Source organism: Dryobates pubescens, chromosome 28 (genome assembly GCF_014839835.1).
Source record: "Dryobates pubescens isolate bDryPub1 chromosome 28, bDryPub1.pri, whole genome shotgun sequence".
NCBI classification, from domain to species: domain Eukaryota; kingdom Metazoa; phylum Chordata; class Aves; order Piciformes; family Picidae; genus Dryobates; species Dryobates pubescens.
The window spans coordinates 5,897,596-5,915,116 of record NC_071639.1 but is presented as its reverse complement, the minus strand read 5'-3'; the positions used below and the strand labels follow the sequence as shown (position 1 = coordinate 5,915,116).

At 41.7% G+C, this 17,521-nt stretch overlaps 1 protein-coding gene across 1 annotated transcript in view; it reads left to right on the top strand.

The window, feature by feature from the left end:
* Positions 1-17,521, top strand: part of CLVS2 (clavesin 2) — a 56,922-nt gene that overhangs the window by 3,484 nt on the left and 35,917 nt on the right. The window contains exon 2 of the mRNA XM_009909528.2: positions 9,314-9,488. Within this exon, the coding sequence (XP_009907830.1) occupies positions 9,314-9,488 (175 nt within the window). The remainder of the gene's footprint in view (positions 1-9,313; positions 9,489-17,521) is intronic.

Genomic DNA, 17,521 nt, shown 5'->3' with positions numbered 1-17,521 from the left:
CTGCCTCTGCTCCAGGGCATGGGATTTGTTGTCAGACCACTCAGACAAAGGGGAGAGAGCTGAAGCCCAGCTGTGGGGAGTGGCTTGCTCCAAGGCACATGACAGGTCTGTGGCAGATCTGGGAATGGAGCTAGGTCACTCTGTTTTCTAATTAATTTGTTGTCTTACATTGTCTGATATTCAGCAGCCGAACCTGGGGGGCATTGTGTATGGAATGTATGGTAGAGCTCCTACATAATATGTCTCAGACTTATCTTAACTGACTTGAGATCTTACAGTATGGAAACCAGTCCTCTTACAGCAACACTGGGAGGATTGCTTTTTGTACTCTTGTCTTGTTAGGGCCTCTTCATATGCTTCATAAAGTAAGTTAATAGAGCACAGCAAGCCTGCAGATTTATCATGTGTGTATGACTTATAGTGGCCAGCATGTAACAATTAGAAACAAAAAGTTCCAATTTGTTCTTTAAATGAATAGCAGACATACTATAGATGATTTATAGAGCACCAGCAGCCTATGATTTGCATAGTTCCAATTAAAAAGACAAGCGTGGGAGGCACAAGAGTCCTATGGTAAAACAAGCCTGTGTACTACATGTTAAATCATTAAATTAATCCAGGGCCTGAAAACTGTACCAGATGTCCTACCATCTGAGCAACTAAATCAGACATGCATTTAAAACAAACAAACAAAACAAGGAAAGATGAAGGAGAATGCATTGAACAGCCCAGCAGCTTCTCAATGGGACCCTGCCTAACTCTTGGGCTTGTTTCTACGAAGGGGAAAGTGAAGATGGGTGGCATGCTGGATAGCACTGGGGAAAGGATCAGCCCTCCCTAGTAGCTTCCAGATTGTTGATTCAGAACTACCTTTGGCTTGTAGGTGTGTATGTGCATTTGAAGATTCCCTTTTTCTCAGTGTGTCCAGCTGCTCAGGTTTGGTGGGGTTTTTTATTATTTTAATCATTAATTTTTCTTTCCAGTTAATGGTGCAATTAACTTCAACTCTGAGTGACAAGGGATCTGTTGTCATCGTGCATGCTCATCTGGATGCTTTGTGGCACCTGTACATAAATTCCCTAGGAGAATCAGACCATTGTAATGCTATTTATTTGAAATCTTTCCTGGCAGTGATTATTTCAGATGCTTTTCTTTTCTTTTTTTTTTTTTTTTTTTTTCATTAGAAAGTGCAATAGAAAAGTGCAGTAGAAGAGTACAGTGATACCTGGTTTCTATCTGTGTCACAGTGACCCAGTCAGCTCCCACTGTCCTCAGGGAATGAGGAAATCCACTGCCCTCGTTGCCGTGAGCTCCGCTGCTCTGCTGTTGCATCAGATGATTTAAAGCAGGGCAAAGATGGAGTCCACTGCTTTGCTTTCAAAACTCTGCTTTCCTGTGCAGAAGTGCTGGAAACTTTCCTTTTCCTCCCATGAAATGGAAGTGTAAATTCTGTAGCTATCAGGAGGCTGGTGTGCTCCTTGTGTCACCATTAAACACGGGCAAGTTGGCAGGGTACTTTTCAAGCTCCGATAGAGACAATGTGACTAAACAAACGCTAACAATATAGCAATGCTAACAATAATAACATATTGGCAATATGAAAATACCTGGTGAACAGTCAATTTCTGTTTGGAAGCAATATCTTTTAAATAATAATTATTTACCAGTGCAAACACTGTTGTTTCACCCTCCCCCCCAATTTTCTCCTGGTGACTGAAGCTGGTTTATTGTTTTCTAGCTTTCCCCCAGGTATCCATATCTTCCTGCTTTCCCTTGTGTTTAGCCTGTGAGTGGTTTTGCTAGGGATCTTTTTGATCAATGCCTGTGTAAAATTTAGACCATCTGAATCTCCATCTGTGACTGTTAGACACTGGGCTAACACAGGGAGTGATGGGTGGTATTGAATCTGAATCTAAAAGATAATTTGGTAAAGTATCTGAAGTAGTTTCTCATTTTTTCTATGCATTTTTGTAACAGTGGTGGGACTTCTTGATTTTAGCACAAGGCTTCCCAGGGCATGCTGCCACTATTTAAGCAGAATAGCTGTTAAGAGAAGTTTTTATCCCTTGTCTCTTCAGCATTTGAATTTGACAAACCAAGCAGGTCTGAAGCATCATTTCTAGGTACTCCTTGAAGACTCATTTCACTGAAATTCTATAAATATTAAGCCAGAACAGTAGGTTAGACATGGGATGATGGCTCAGAGACATGACCAGCTTTCTCTTATAAACCACAGTGGCTCAAGAGCTCATTTGATAGATGCCTTGACTTGTCCGAAATGGTGATGAGCTTAAAATACAGATTGTGCATTCCTTATGTGTTTGAGACTGTCAGGAGACATGTGCCTTAAATTTAAGCAGAGAAGACCTACCATTTATCCCTTCTAGTTAACAACTTGCACCCTGAGAGGCAGACTCATGCCACTCAGTTTTAATTCTCAGAATAACTTGAAATCCCTTGATATTATCGGGGGGATGACAAATAAGCAATAGAGATAGAAGGGCAACTCTGCCAAATCAGATTATCTGTTGCTCAGTACAAAAGTGAATCAACTGGAACCAGAATCTGGTTAAACAGATGATACGGTGGATGCCACCCATCATCAAGAGCATCAAATACTGAAAAGAGCTGACACAGCTGGATTTGACATGAGACGTCTGTACCCTGCATTCTTCCTGTCTCTTTGCTTTCTGTTGGCCTGCTGGGTATTACAATGGCCTCTGGGAAAGAAAAGGATTTATAGACCGCATAACCAAGAGGTAAAAGTGAAAAATTACAGTGAAGGGCTTCCAAGAGTTGATAGCAGTGTCTGCCAGATTGTTTTCCCCAGAAATCTCTGGAAACACTTTGAATCATAGAAAAATTTTTAAAAGATTCTTAAAGAAGTATTCTGCAAAGGGGAAATTGCTGCCACTGTTAAATTACAGGTAGTAGGATGCTCAGTTAATTGTTTGAACCCTTCTGCTCTTGACAAATCAAGCCCTCGGTGAGGTATTGCCTTAGAAAGGGTAGAAATGGTAGCCATCCCGAAGCGTATCCCTGTCAGTGTGGCTATTAACTTGTCAAGCCTTCCCAGCCTCATTGCTTTAAAGTCAACCTGAATGAAAAATTTCACGAAGCAGCAGAGTGTGTCTGCACACCAGTCCCCACCTTCTTTGAACTGAAACTGGGGCTCACACAGAAAAAGCGCATTAAGAGTGCATTGCTGTGGTAGTTTTAGACTGTAGCTTGAAAATCTTCCACAGATCTTGAACAGAAAGTAGTAGAATGTGAATAGATTACATGTAAATGTTAATGTGATACTACATTTCCAGCATTTGTTGTTCACATTAAAAACTGGGCTAAGAAAGTTGTCTAAGCTCTCCATTGAATTAAGCATGGCTCTATAAATAGAGGGCATTAAACACATTTAAATTAACCATGAGTTCTCAATTATCCTAGCAATTAGTAATTCCTTGCTTGCTACCTTATATCCCATAAGAGTCTGTTAAAACAACTGAATTTAGCCATAAATAAAAAGGCAGGCTTATGTCTGCCTAACTGGAGGCTACTGCAGAAAATACACTGCAGCAAATCAGGCCCAGCACATTCTGATATACCTGACAGCACTGGAGGAGTCATTGTAAACTGAGGCTAGGGCAAAATGGGCAGCTTGTGGTCCCCTAAAACACACAAGGTTACTTACCACAGATTGGTAAGAATAAAGCAATACCATCTTTCCCTCAGACTGAACACCATGGTCTCTTAAAATGAAAGGCTAGTATGTTAACCCTCTCCCTCTCCCTCTCCCTCTCCCTCTCCCTCTCCCTCTCCCTCTCCCTCTCCCTCTCCCTCTCCCTCTCCCTCTCCCTCTCCCTCTCCCTCTCCCTCTCCCTCTCCCTCTCCCTCTCCCTCTCCCTCTCCCTCTCCCTCTCCCTCTCCCTCTCCCTCTCCCTCTCCCTCTCCCTCTCCCTCGTCAATCCCATCTTGGAGCAAATTTATTTCACACTTGCCAGTTTATCCTGTTTTTCTCACTTTTCCTTGGTTAGATTTCTATACTTATGTAGGAATTAATATCAATGTGTAATAAAAGTTTCAGCAACACAATCCAGAGTAGTATTTCCCACCTTCTTTTCATGTAGGATTTTAATTTCCCTAAAGTCTAGCCAAGGATGGAGCATATTTTATGGCAGAGCCTGTGCATCCTGGAGCTAAAATGAGCAGTAGTAGCAGTGAGGTGAAATGTTGGACAACATGGGTCTGGAGTGGATTGAAAATGAGTCTTTATGCAAATAGCTCTGTGCAGTGTGAAAGCTTCAGTGTAGTTTCTTTAATCATGTTTCATTTGCTTGGGCTGTTCAGCTGATACTTTCAGTACTCAACTTGCCATTTGCACCACCTACGAGTTCATCTATCACACCAAGTGTACATTTTTGGCTTGCCTCAGCATATGTCCACAGTAAAAGCTGCTTTAAATATCCACTAATAGATTTGTCTTTCTTTGGTTTTCTGTGCTGTGCCTCAGTAAGGAATCAATAGCAAGAGGAGGTGTCCATTACAGGATGAAGAATAGCTCCTATTCAACTGATTGCCCTGAAGGGTATGTGGGGCAGGAAGCTTGGCTGGTAATGAGATGTCCTTGCATACTCTGTCCAGATGTGGCTTTTTAGACTTAAGACTACTTCAGGTACCTTCCTCTGGTGTAAAGTGTTCTTGCTTGCTTTTAGCTAGACTTGTGTTCTTCACAACTTATTTTCACCAGGAGGACAACATTTTGTCTTCTTCTATAAGTAAGTCTACAATATTGTCATTATTATGGACTGTGCTTCTTACATGGAGCAAACCTGCAACAGGAGTTATGGTGATGGTGAGTACATCATGGACTTACGGAGACTCAGCCCTGCAACCACTGTTTACTCTCTGTGGTGGCTGAAGTCCCAGTCTCATTGGTTCCTGGTGGCTTTCCCTCTGATTAGAATAAATCCAGGACAAAATTAGGTATATTTGTGTTGTATATATTTGTCATGTAGGTAGATACAAAAATATTGCATGGCCAGGCTTGATTGGCCTCATAAACAAAGAATCTTTAAGTGCAATGTACCAGATTTCTAGCAGCCTTGTGCCACTGGGGAGCTGTTAATCCCAGGTGTAGGTTGGCTTCTTGAACTCTCTAAGGAGGACATTAGAGATCTACTTAGGAACTTGGGACCCTTCTTCATAGAATCATAGAATCATAGAATCAATAAGGTTGGAAAAGATCTCAAAGATCATCAAGTCCAACCTATTACCTAACACCTCATGACTAACTAAACCATGGCTTCAAGTGCCATGTCCAATCCTTTTTTGAGCACCTCCAGGGATGGGAACTCCACCACCTCCCTGGGCAGCACATTCCAATGGCCAATCACTCTTTCTGTCAAGAACTTTCTCCTCACCCCAAGCCTAAACTTTCCCTGGTGCAGCCTGAGACTGTGTCCTCTTGTTCTGGTGCTGGTTGCCTGGGAGAAGAGACTAACCCCCACCTGGCTACAACCTCCCTCCAGGTAGCTGCAGAGAGTAACAAGGTCTCCCCAGAGCCTCCTCTTCTCCAGGCTAAACAACCCCAGCTCCTTCAGCCCCTCTTCGTAGGGCTTGTGCTCGAGGCCTCTCACCAGCCTCATTGCTCTTAGAACAGATGTAGGGTGCTTGCAGCAGCTTTCTGCTTCATGAACTCTTCTCTGGAGAATGAGATCCTCTGAATGAGGCAGCATGAATGTCAAATGGGATTGAGGCTGATTTTTAAGATCTGAGTATTTCTAGTGTGTGTTTCTTATATGAGCTCTGCTAGTGATCTTCCTCAGACTGTGGCATTAGCTGCTTTCCAAATGTCTCACCTGATGTAATTTCCTTCCCAGTGCAATGTTTTTCTTGGGGAAGGCTTCTTACAGCTTGTATCTTCACCCAATTTAATGAAAAAAAAAGTATTTCTGAGACCTCCACCACTTTGTGAAGATAAGCAGGGCTTTGAAAGCAGTTGACAACATTGAGCCCAGCCTCAACCCTGAACAGGGCTCTGTAAGGCTCTTTCCCTCAGGCTAAGCACGTTTTAATCCTGATGCTGGCAGTTGTACAAAATGCATGTTGTACAGGGGATTTTTGGTTCCCATGTGGATTAGGTGCCCTCCACTGTCCGTGCTCCAGTGTTGTGCTGCATAGATAAATGAGCCTGCAGATACACCAGGCAAACTAAGGCTTTTTTGTGCCAATATAACTGTCGATGGTCTTCATGCTGCCAAACGCTCCCTACGCATCCCGTTACACATACAGAACCTCATCTGGGACTGATGAATGATTTCATTTTTCCTCAGGTCACTCTTTGCACTGTGGCCCTAGGGGTGTGTGTGTGTTTGTTTTTCAGTCAGAGGCCTCAGCACCCATGGTGGCATTTTCCCCAGGTGTCCAGCAGTTGGGCTTGGAGGAGATGCTGTGCCTGGGGCAAAGGGGAACATCAGCTGTGCCATGCCCAAGGGCTGGCTAACAGTTCTTTGATGAGCAAATTGTGCTAATGGTTTTAAAGATCCAGGTTTTCCTTCAAAAAAGGTTTCAAGGCATGTCCTTTCCCCCCATCCCTGGACAGAATTCCATTTACAGAAACAGTCTCTTTGGTTTTTTTCCCTGCCCAAAGGAATTAGTGAATTTTGGCATTTTGAGGATTTCCACAGGGAAATTACAGAGAAGAATTTTTCTTGTGCCATTTCCCAGTTGCAAAAAAAAAAAAGAAGCTGAACACAAAAGTGAGTGCAAGCCAAACTCCCTGTAAACCTTAGATCTCAGAAAAATAGAGCCTTAGATAAAAAGTTTTGGGTCAAAGAGTGAAAAGGAGAGGGCAGAATATGAAAACTTTTATTATAGTCAATCAAACCAAATTCAAATCCAAAGAACAATCTCCAAAACAAAGAGAAGAATAGTGTGAAACAATGTTTGCCCTCATGTTTTCTGGGCAAAACACACTTTTTCTTGTTCTGTTGTGTTAGGCTGACATTAAGAAAGGCCTTTTCCTACTCCCTTTCCTAGGGATGCATAGTTGTGAAGTTCACTGATTTTTAGTTGGCTAAAAAAAAGAGATAAAATTACAATGCAAAGATGTGAGGAGTCAGCCAGAACAGATGAATTTCATCTGTGTTATTTCTTTTTGCAGATACTTTCAAAATACAGTTGTGTGCACAATGGAGCAGTGTTCTCACTGTATTAAAGCGAGCAAATTGCCCTGAATTCAGTGTAATTCAATGTAATTTCTAAATAGGTTCACATAGTCTTTGCTGCTTATGCAGCAAAGTGCACATTTCTCTGGGTACTCATAATTTTGAGAACTTGTGTCTGATCATAGAATCAATAAGGTTGGAAAAGACCACAGAGATCATCAACTCCAACCTGTCACCCAACACCTCATGACTACTAAACCATGGCACCAAGTGCCACATCCATTCCCCTCTTGAACACCTCCAGGGATGGGGACTCCACCACCTCCCTGGGCAGCACATTCCAGTGGGTAACAACTCTCTCTGTGAAGAACTTTCTCCTCACCTCGAGACTAAACTTCCCCTGGCACAGCTTGAGACTGTGTCCTCGTGTTCTGGTGCTGGTTGCCTGGGAGAAGAGACCAACCCCCTCCTGGCTACAACCTCCCTCCAGGTAGCTGTAGATTAGCAGTGCCATCATGGGAGACATTTTAAACAGCCTTATTAAAAAAAAATTAAATGTCTGGACAAACACTGAAAATTTAACTTTCTTTTATCCCTGGAGTATTTTCTTATCTGATATTTTCTGGTTTACCTTTCTAATGCCATATCTAATGGAATGGAATGGAATGGAATGGAATGGAATGGAATGGAATAGAATAGAATAGAATAGAATAGAATTAACCAGGTTGGAAAAGACCTTTGAGATCATTGACTCCAACCTATCCTCCAACACTATCTTATCAACTAAACCATGGCACCAAGCACCCCATCCAATCTCTTCCTAAACACCTCCAGTGATGGTGACTCCACCACCTCCCTGGGCAGCCCTTTCCAATGGCCAACCTCTCTTTCTGTGAAGAACTTCTTCCTAACAGCCAGCCTAAACCTCCCCTGGCACAGCTTGAGACTCTGTCCTCTTGTTCTACTGTGGTGCAGCCTGACAAATTTACAGCCATTTTAGTAACTATTCATCTTACTTCTAAAAAAAGATTCTTAGATCTCTAGTTAGCCTGGGAAAAGTTAAAACTTCAACTACTACTTTCATATCTCTTAAAAAATTCCAGGTAGTTCATGTGGTTTGCCTTTTTAAGACCCAATGGTGTAAACTGCAGTTTGATTAATAACCTCATTATGTGGCAGTCTAAAGATGGCATTGCTGTATATATTTAAGCTATTCAGCTGCTGTATTAGGTGCTTTAGCTTCAAAAAAGAAAGATTATACTCAGCAGTGCTTGGGTAATACGAAATTATGTCTTTAACAAGATCATTGAGCTAAGAAAAGCTTAGGTGCATGTATGTAAAACACAACACATAATTGCATATTGTACATGACACCTTTGTAACCCCACATTTAACACAGAAAATGCCATCAACAATGAATGCCACGTTTCAAACTTCTGAAACCACATAATTTGGATATACAAAGTACTCAGTGCTCTGAAGGTGGTTAAGTAGCACTTAAAAGGTTGGTATTGCTCTTAACTAGGAACATCTCAAAGCCATAATGTGAGTTACTTTCTGCTTTCCAATTCCTTGAGCAATCAGGCTTCTGTATTAGTGTTTGCCAATAGAATAGAATTAACCAGGTTGGAAAAGACTTTTGAGATCATCATGTCCAACCTATCACCCGACACCATCAAATCAACTAAACCATGGCACCAAGTGGCTCATCCAGTCTCCTCCTAAACACCTCTAGTGATGGTGATTCCACCACCTCCCTGGGCAGCACATTCCAGTGGCCAATCTCTCTTTCTGTGAAGAATTTCTTTCTGATATCCAGCCTGAGTCTCCCCTGGCACAGCTTGAGACTGTGTCCTCTTGTTCTGATGCTGGTTGTCTGGCAGAAAAGACCAACCCCCATCTGTCTACAACCTCCCTTCAGGTAGTTGTAGAGAGCAATAACGTCTCCCCTGAACCTCCTCTTCTCCAGGCTAAGCAACCCCAGCTCCCTCAGCCTTTCCTCACAGGGCTTGTGCTCCAAACCCCTCCTCAGCTTTATTGCCCTCCTTTGAATTAAACTTGTGGCAAGCAGGACAAAGCAAGAACACTGAGAACTTCACCACATCTGTGGTTGTTGGTCCTTTGCTAACCAAATCTCCCCTCAATGTTCGCAGGTACACGCTGGTGGATATTCTCCGTGCCATACTCCTCTCCTTAGAAGCCATGATAGAAGATCCTGAGCTTCAAGTGAATGGATTTGTTTTGATTATAGACTGGAGCAACTTCACCTTCAAGCAAGCTTCCAAGCTCACACCAAGCATGCTTAGATTAGCCATAGAGGGCCTTCAGGTAACATTTTGTGCTTTCTTTTCCTGGTTCTCCTTAGCTTTGTGGTTCGTTACAAATCTAGGTGGCTAGAAAAACCCCAAATGAAACAAAAATCTATGAACTTGTGAACAGCAAGGCTAACAGCTTAAGGTACAGGTGACCAGGCAAGCTACACTGGCACAGGCATTATAATGTGTGAGCTTGGGCAGCTTACTGCAGTAACTCCTGGTGTGTAGGCTCCTTCTTTGCTGTAAAGTGGTGGGTTGAAAATTTCCCCCAGCACTTTTAAAGGCATAGCCTAAAACTACCACACAAAATTAACAAGTCCCTTTCCTGTCTTTATTCCAAAGTGACTGGCTTCTCATAAATTCAGACTCTGGCTTCTGCAGCAGCAAGTTAGAAGTAATCAGTTTGGCTTGTCATTTTGCACAGGGGCTAGTGAAATATGTTTTGGTCCTGCCATGACAGGTTGGAGTTTTTTATTGATTCCATTGGAGACAGGCTCTACATCAACTGCCCTGAACAGTGTGGGGCACTCTGGTTAGACAGTTAGCTGGAGCCGTTTGCTCAAAGTTCAGCATGTGCTTGGCTCTTTTGTTGGGCCAGGATTAATCTGAGCAGCGTCTTCTGGGGCTGAGTATACAGTGATTTAAATTTCCTTTTGCTCATTGTGAATGCACTTTACATGGTACAGGCGCATTGGTGGAAAGGATACTACATAACTCTTGGCTGTCTCCTGTGATCTTTAATGAAAATGAAAAACTAGAATCTGTAAAGTAGTTTGCAGTGCAAGCTTGAGTTGCTATCTTAAAATATCAGTAATTCACTCCTGTGGTGGTGTGCCTTGCCTTTACAAGGACATATATTCTTGTTTTGCTGTGATGTGTTTCTAATTTATACATTTTTATTGCTCATAAAGCAAAATAACAGCCTTATCTGTGAACTTTCTTTGCTTTGATATTGCTATTTTTTGAAGAAACTTGTACACCAGGAGTATGGAGTTTTGATTTAGATCTTGAAATGGCTTATTCAGCCTGCTGTTGCACACAGAATGGGAGTGACAGTCAGGAGGCAAAGATCTCAATTCTTGTTTTGTTGTATGTTGGTGTGATTCCATGGTCTTGAGAACTACATCAGATCTGTACTTTAGCAGTGCTGCAGTTCCTTTGATTGCTTTCAAAGTTCTTTCTTTCTTTTGTGTGTGTGTGTGTGTGTGCTGTTTTTCAAAGCTAGCTGTTGTCCTCTTGTTTAGAAAATGAAGAGATACCTTAGTAGTCTCAGGTCTTAAATGATGTTTCTTCTTGGACTTGATCAGAGGTAATTATTTTGAAGATAGCTGCAGTGGATAATTGCATCTGAAAACAGGAGCAATGATCTACCAAACCTGAGGTGGGCTCTGAGACTCTTTGCTCTCCTGCCATTACTTGGTTCATTACTGGGTTGAAGTGAAGCCCATAGGCTTAATACACCTCTGCCTCCAGATCTGTATTCAAATATCCCAAGTCTAATGGTGGCCAGCATCCAGGGCATCATTTTGTGCTCATTGTCTGCAGTCCTGTTGACTGTACAGATGTAAAACTGGGCATGAAATGCTCCAGGAGAGGGAATGAGAAGGCACTGGAATGGCAAATGAGGGCTAGAACTCTCCCAAGGCGCAAGGACTCTGTCCTAATCTGTGACAGGTATTGTTATCTGTAAGCAGCAACTTTTACAAGGCCTTTTAGCACAAGTGTGTTGAAGGAATAAATTAGTTGAGCTCTTATAATACAGTATTTAATTTTCTGTGAAGAACCACTGAGGGAATGAGGGCTAAAATTCTTACACTAGCAAAACTGACTGAGTCTCCAGTTATATTTTCTTAGTTATGCCACCTAGGGATTTGCTTATATTTCATTTATTTTTTTCCCTTCTACTTAGACTTTTTTTTTAATGTAAATATGTATTAGAATCAATAGGAAAGACTAAAAATACCTTTACTGAGCATTTTGGAGGGAAAAACCTCACTTCAAAAATGATTGTGATCAGAAAGGAAATCAGAGGGAAGTGTGATGGAAAGATGGTGCAGAGAGACCCTGGGGACAGCACAGGTTTATTTGCACCTTCTTGCAAGATTTCTTGTCTGCAATGTTACATTCTGTTAGCATCAAGGGGGACTGACTTTTCTTTTCTCTTGGACAAAACTGCCTAGCAGAAACATCATTCTGAATGATGTCAAAGTAAAAAGTGCTTAGTCAGATGGTACGAGAAAGAGCAACTCTCACACACTGTTTATTTATGATCTTTGTACATGCTCTTTGTTTAATCAGAGAAAGGGAATTTATTTTGGCTTATAAGATTTAACAGGGCTCCAGGTGCTGAACTCTACCATTTGGGGAATTTAAGTATTTGTGTTACTTGGGTGGAAAGGGACAAGGAAAGTGGGATTAGTGACCACCGAATTTGAGGTTAGCCAAATCCCTTTGCCTCCTGAATGAAATCTACTGAATTTGCGTTATATTTGCTTAGGTTCCTCAGTGAGCGGAATATTCAATATGGTAGGTACCAAAGAGAGTTGATCACAAGCTGTGGCATTTCTAGGTTCTTCACAACTGCTTATTTTTGAGGAAATTGCTTTTGAAAGGGAGATAAGCAAACATATACAGGTTTCTACTGAAAAGAAGTTCTGCTATACACTCTGTCTGCACATATATGTATATATTACAGAGGAGTATGAAAAGAAGCATGCCCCAACTGACTTGTGTGTATGAGAACAACCTTCTAGGCAGTTGTTTGCAAGAAAAGAGCTCTTTGGCCATGGGATTTTTAAGGTTAAAGGGCAGTGATTATCTGTACATTAATGTGAATTTCCAGTGTATCCATCCCAACAGTGCTGTACCAACCAGTGGGTGCAGTGGAGGTCAGTGTTGATTTTTAGATCAAATGGGCAAGAAGCAAAAGCCACCTGTGGATACTGGGGCACTTGGCTGAGACTTCTGATACATCAGTCCCAGCCCATACACTGGCCTTGTGCTTTTGGGAAAAAAAGAGCAATGCTTTTCCCTGTGGATGCTGATGGCTACAGCTTTTATATTGCTTCTCTTCTGTGGGAATAAGGATTTGCACTTAAGAGTTCCTACACCTTCTATAGTGAAGAATAAGAACATAAGCAAATGCTACATGTAATACTCCTTATATTCTGAGAAGGGTCTGTCTGGATTAGTTGCCTAAGAGTACCTAAGAGCGTAGAGAAAAAGGAAAACACTGTGTGGTGGGGCTGAAACCAATGCCATGACTTCAGCACTTTGTGTTGCTCTCTCCAGAGCATCCAATGTATAGGTGCTTGTGAATCGCAGTCTTTAGGAGTCCACTTCTCCTCATTCATTGATTTCTGTAGCCAAGCACTGATTTTGGGCTGATTGTTAGATTTTGGGATCTCATCTTACTCAGCAGCTGGATTCCTGAAAGCAGGGAGTGGTACAGCATTGTATGGTGCAACACCTGAGTGACTTGAATTTGACTGAATGTTAGGAAGTGTAGGAAAAGAACAGAGAAAAGAATGGTCAAGCCACTGCAGAAACCTGTGTCATCACTTCCATCTTGAATGTTGTGGATGATTCTGATTTGCTCTCTCAGAAAAACTGCTGTAGGACTGAAGATCAAAAAACCCCCAAAGATGAAGGTCTCTTCCAGCCTGGTCTGGTCTATTCTATTCTATTCTATTCTATTCTATTCTATTCTATTCTATTCTAGCTGATGTGTGTATAAAGAACAGCTAAACTGGCTGGGATTCTTCTGAATGGAAGAATTAAAGCTGTGGAGGGAACCTACAGGCATCCATAAAATAATTCAGGTTGGAAGAGACTTCAGGAGATCAACAAGTCCAGTTGCTTAAAACAGGGACCCTTACGAGGTCAGACCAGGATGCAAAGAAGGTGATGGGTAGCTGGAGGGAGCAGGCAAGCTGCAAATGTTTTGTTACCTCTGTTTTAAGAAACAGGCATCATCAGATGATACTAGCAAGAGGCCTGGCTCTACATGACAGAGTGATCCTTTGTGCAATATCAGAGTAATCTGTGGAGCTCTTTGCTGTGGAAAATTCTGAAGTGTAGTTGTGCTCAGGGAAAATGGATTGAGTTTGTGGAAGAGAAGTGAACTGAGGATTACTAAACAGGTAAAAACCACAGCAAAGTTCATTATTCCTTGGGTTGTGCTTAGGTGGAGATGAGGTGAATGCTGAATGGAATTAACACATATGCTGTCCACGTGGCATCTGCTCTAGGCTCTTATTTTTTGGCCTCTGTTAAGGACAGGGTATGAGGTAAAATGGGACTTCTGGTGGGACTTCACAGAATCACAGAGTGCCGAGTTGGAAGGGACCTCTGGAGACCATCTAATCCAACTCTCCTGCCAGAACAGGTTCTTCTTAATTGACTTCATTAAGTCATGGGTGTTTAGGGACATGCTTTAGTGCTGGACTTGACAGTGCTAGGTTAAAAATTGGACTTGATGATCTTAAAGGTATTTTCCAACACACAGTCCCCTTTCTCCCCTTTTAATAACCTTTCTTTGATTTTACTGCTCCTGATGCTCCCGCAGCCTCTTTTGCCCAAGCACCAAGATTCTGCATATGATTCTTTGTGATAGTCCTTTTATAACTGCCTATATGAACATTTTATTGAGTATCAGGAGAGCATTATTTTCACAAAGCAGGTTAAAACAACACCAAAGACCAAAAATTCAATTTGAAAATGATCTTGAAAGAGTTTATTCTTAACTCTGACAGACTGCTTTGGAGGTAATTATAAGTGAGCTTTGCAAAAGGGAAAGTTGTGAGTATGCATAACACTCTTTAACTGATTAATTGATATTTAGGATTCTAAAGCCTGGAGCACTGAATCCTTCTTAAATCCTTGATTTCTGTTTAGCTCATAATAGTATTTGCATACATGACAGATTTGCTTTGCATGTTATCACTCAGGTGCAACTGGTCACTTAGTGAAACTGGGGAGTTACTGGTGGCTCAATATAAAAACTTTCCCTCTAGGTAAAAAAATGGGGGAAAAAAGAGAGGCTGCACATTTAAACTGGGAGCTAAACATATGTGGACAGTTAGCATTGCTGCAGAGGACAGAAGTTTCTTGCTTTTGGTTGAGGATGTTCACAGGAAGAGAGAGCCGTAGTGTTGAGTGGGACAAGGCAGGTCTTTCAGCTGACTGTGACTTTTTATTTGCATCAAAGGAAGGCTTCATCAGCTAGAACAAACTTGTTACTGTGAATGTAAAAGCAAGCTGGAAAGAACTTGAAGACAGCAATGCTTGCAGCTACTTTGGATAGCTTGTTGCTATCCAAAGCATCTTTCAAACAGCTGTTCTCAGGGGTTATAAGGACAATATCCTAAATCAGATTTGCTGCAGCAGTGTAAGGTTGAAGTACAGGAGAGCAGAGCATGTAGCATCATGCACAGGACTCAGTATCTCCATTTTCTTTAAGCGTGGGCTTCATCAGCATCTTGCAGGGAATCTTATCTGAATCACTGAATCCTAGAATCATGAAGGTTGGAAAAGACCTCTAAAATCATCAAGTCCAACTATCAGCCCAGCACCACCATGCCTGCTAAACTGTGTCCTGAATGCCATTTCTATGTGTCTGAACACCTCCAGGGATGGTGACTCCACCAATTCCCTGTTCCAATGCCTGACCACTCTTTCAGTGAAGAATTATTATTATCTTCCTTTACCATCATGGTTGCTTCACCTTTTCATTTAGATAATCACAGACAGCATGTAAATTTTGTCACATAGTAGTTCTGGACTGCATCTATTCAATCAGCAAGTTGTTGGGTCAAGAATTTGTAAGTCAGAAATATCCAGAAGTAAAGATGCCACTGAAAACAGTGTTTTGACTTCATGTAATTACATGGTCACAAGCTCTGTGCAGTGCATGAGATTATTAATAATGAGCTTAAGGAATAATTACTCAGTACTGGCAATGAGTATCAGTGGGCAGCAAACCACCAGAGGAAAAAAAATAATGAAATATCTTTGCATCCAAACTTAAAACCATAAAAAGCCTGGAGTTTTCCACCAGTTTTTCAGATCAGGCTCCTGACACTTCACATAGTGCTTGGGAGGATATTGAAGAATAGAATAGAATAGAATAGAATAGAATAGAATAGAAATAATAGAATTAACCAGGTTGGAAAATACCTTCAAGCTCATCAAGTCCAACCTATCACCCAGCACCATCTAATCAACTAAACCATGGTGCAATAACAGGTTCAAGCTTTTAATGGGAGCATCTTCTGCTTTTGGGGGGGGGGGGGGGGGGGGGGGGGGGAAGGGGCTTGAAGGTCTCTTCCAACCTGGTCTATTCTACTCTACTCTACTCTACTCTACTCTACTCTACTCTACTCTACTCTACTCTACTCTACTCTACTCTACTCTACTCTACTCCATTCCATTCTATTCTATTCTATTCCATTCTATTCTATTCTATTCTATTCTATTCTATTCTATTCTATTCTATTCTATTCTATTCTATTCTACCATGTAGCTGCTTTCATTCTTTTTTTTTTTAATCAACAAATTAATCTGTTTGTGAATGTTAGAGTACCCTGGGCCCAGGACCAGCCTAGAAACTGAGTGATTGAGCTTGTAAGCAGCACAGTTTCTTACCAGTGCATTTCATGTTCTGTAGCAGCAGAGGAATAGGATATTTTTTCCTAAGGGGAACGTTAGTTATTTTATAAGAGTGTGCATGTATTTGTTCTTCTCTGTGTTTAAAAAGGTAATCAGAAAGGCTTGCCAGCACTTTACTGTGGAAACAGGGTGGACTGGAAATGATTGCTAGTTTTAGAGTCTCATCTGCTGCCTGGATGGGCTTAACCTGCCAGTTGAGAAAGGCTGGAGCTCGAGTTCAGTTGCTTGCAGGCATGGCTGCGTAGACACAGGCTTTGTTCAGCGTGGTCCCAGCTGTTATCTGAAGACAGAATAATTAATTGCCTTGCCAGATTCTTTTATGATGCTCATCAATAAAAAATCGTTGGATGCCTTTCAAATGATAATTTATTTGTTCTCACATATGTGCTTTTAAGATGAGAGGACACTATGTGGTGGGGGTTTTTTTTTGGTTGGTTTGTTTGGTGTTTTTTTGGTTTGTTTGTTTGTTTCCACTGAAAGGTTACTCTTAAAAGTGTCTGCTAATTTGAGATGCCCACTGTGACAGGTCATGGTCTGATTTTTTTTCAGTCTCCTTTTATATGTTTGGAATCCAGCTACTATTTATTTTTGATCAGGAGGATTCAAGACTTCTGAAGTCTTGATCCTGAACCCTCCAAGCCAGGAGCTTGAACTCTAGCGTGGCTTGAATTTGTTGCTCCTTATTAGGTGCTCTTTGAATGCATGTAACATCATGTAGGCTGCCACCTCTTTGAAACAAATGGTAAGAAATAGTAAACTGAACTCCCCTTTCGCCCTCAGAAACTCTGCCGTGTAGCATCTCACTGCAATCTGCAGGGATGCTTAATGGAGTTAAAAATCCATCACCCAAACGCTGCCACTGAAACTAGTGGAGTCAGTGCCTGCAGTAGGTCGTCATCCTCCATGTGAACATGCATGAGAAAGAGAGTGGGCACTTTGCCAGTGTTTTGCAGATATTTGCTGTAAGCAAAGTGTGATTAGTTGTGGGGATCTTGGCTTTTGTTCAAGTGCTTTGATCTGTCTGGCACAGACTTGTGCCTGTTCCTCCTGCCCTTTTCCCTCTGAGCAGCCTTTGCTCCAGTTCTACGGTTTCCCCAGTTGTCCCTGCCACTGCTGTTGACATTGCCTTACTTTGCACCAGTCTTCACCGATGTGTTTTGTTTGGGTTTTTTTTTTGGTCTCAGTGTTCTGATGTCATGCTCCTGAACCTGTCACCTGCATGGCGCATGAAGCTCATGTTAGACTCCTTAGGCGATCTCAGGCTTTGTAATGTCAAAGGCAGAAGTTTCAGATGCTTTAAGATCATAGTTCACCTTCCTGCTAAGCAAGATTATCTCATGCATTGTATTTTCTAGCATTTCACACAGTTTAATGTTT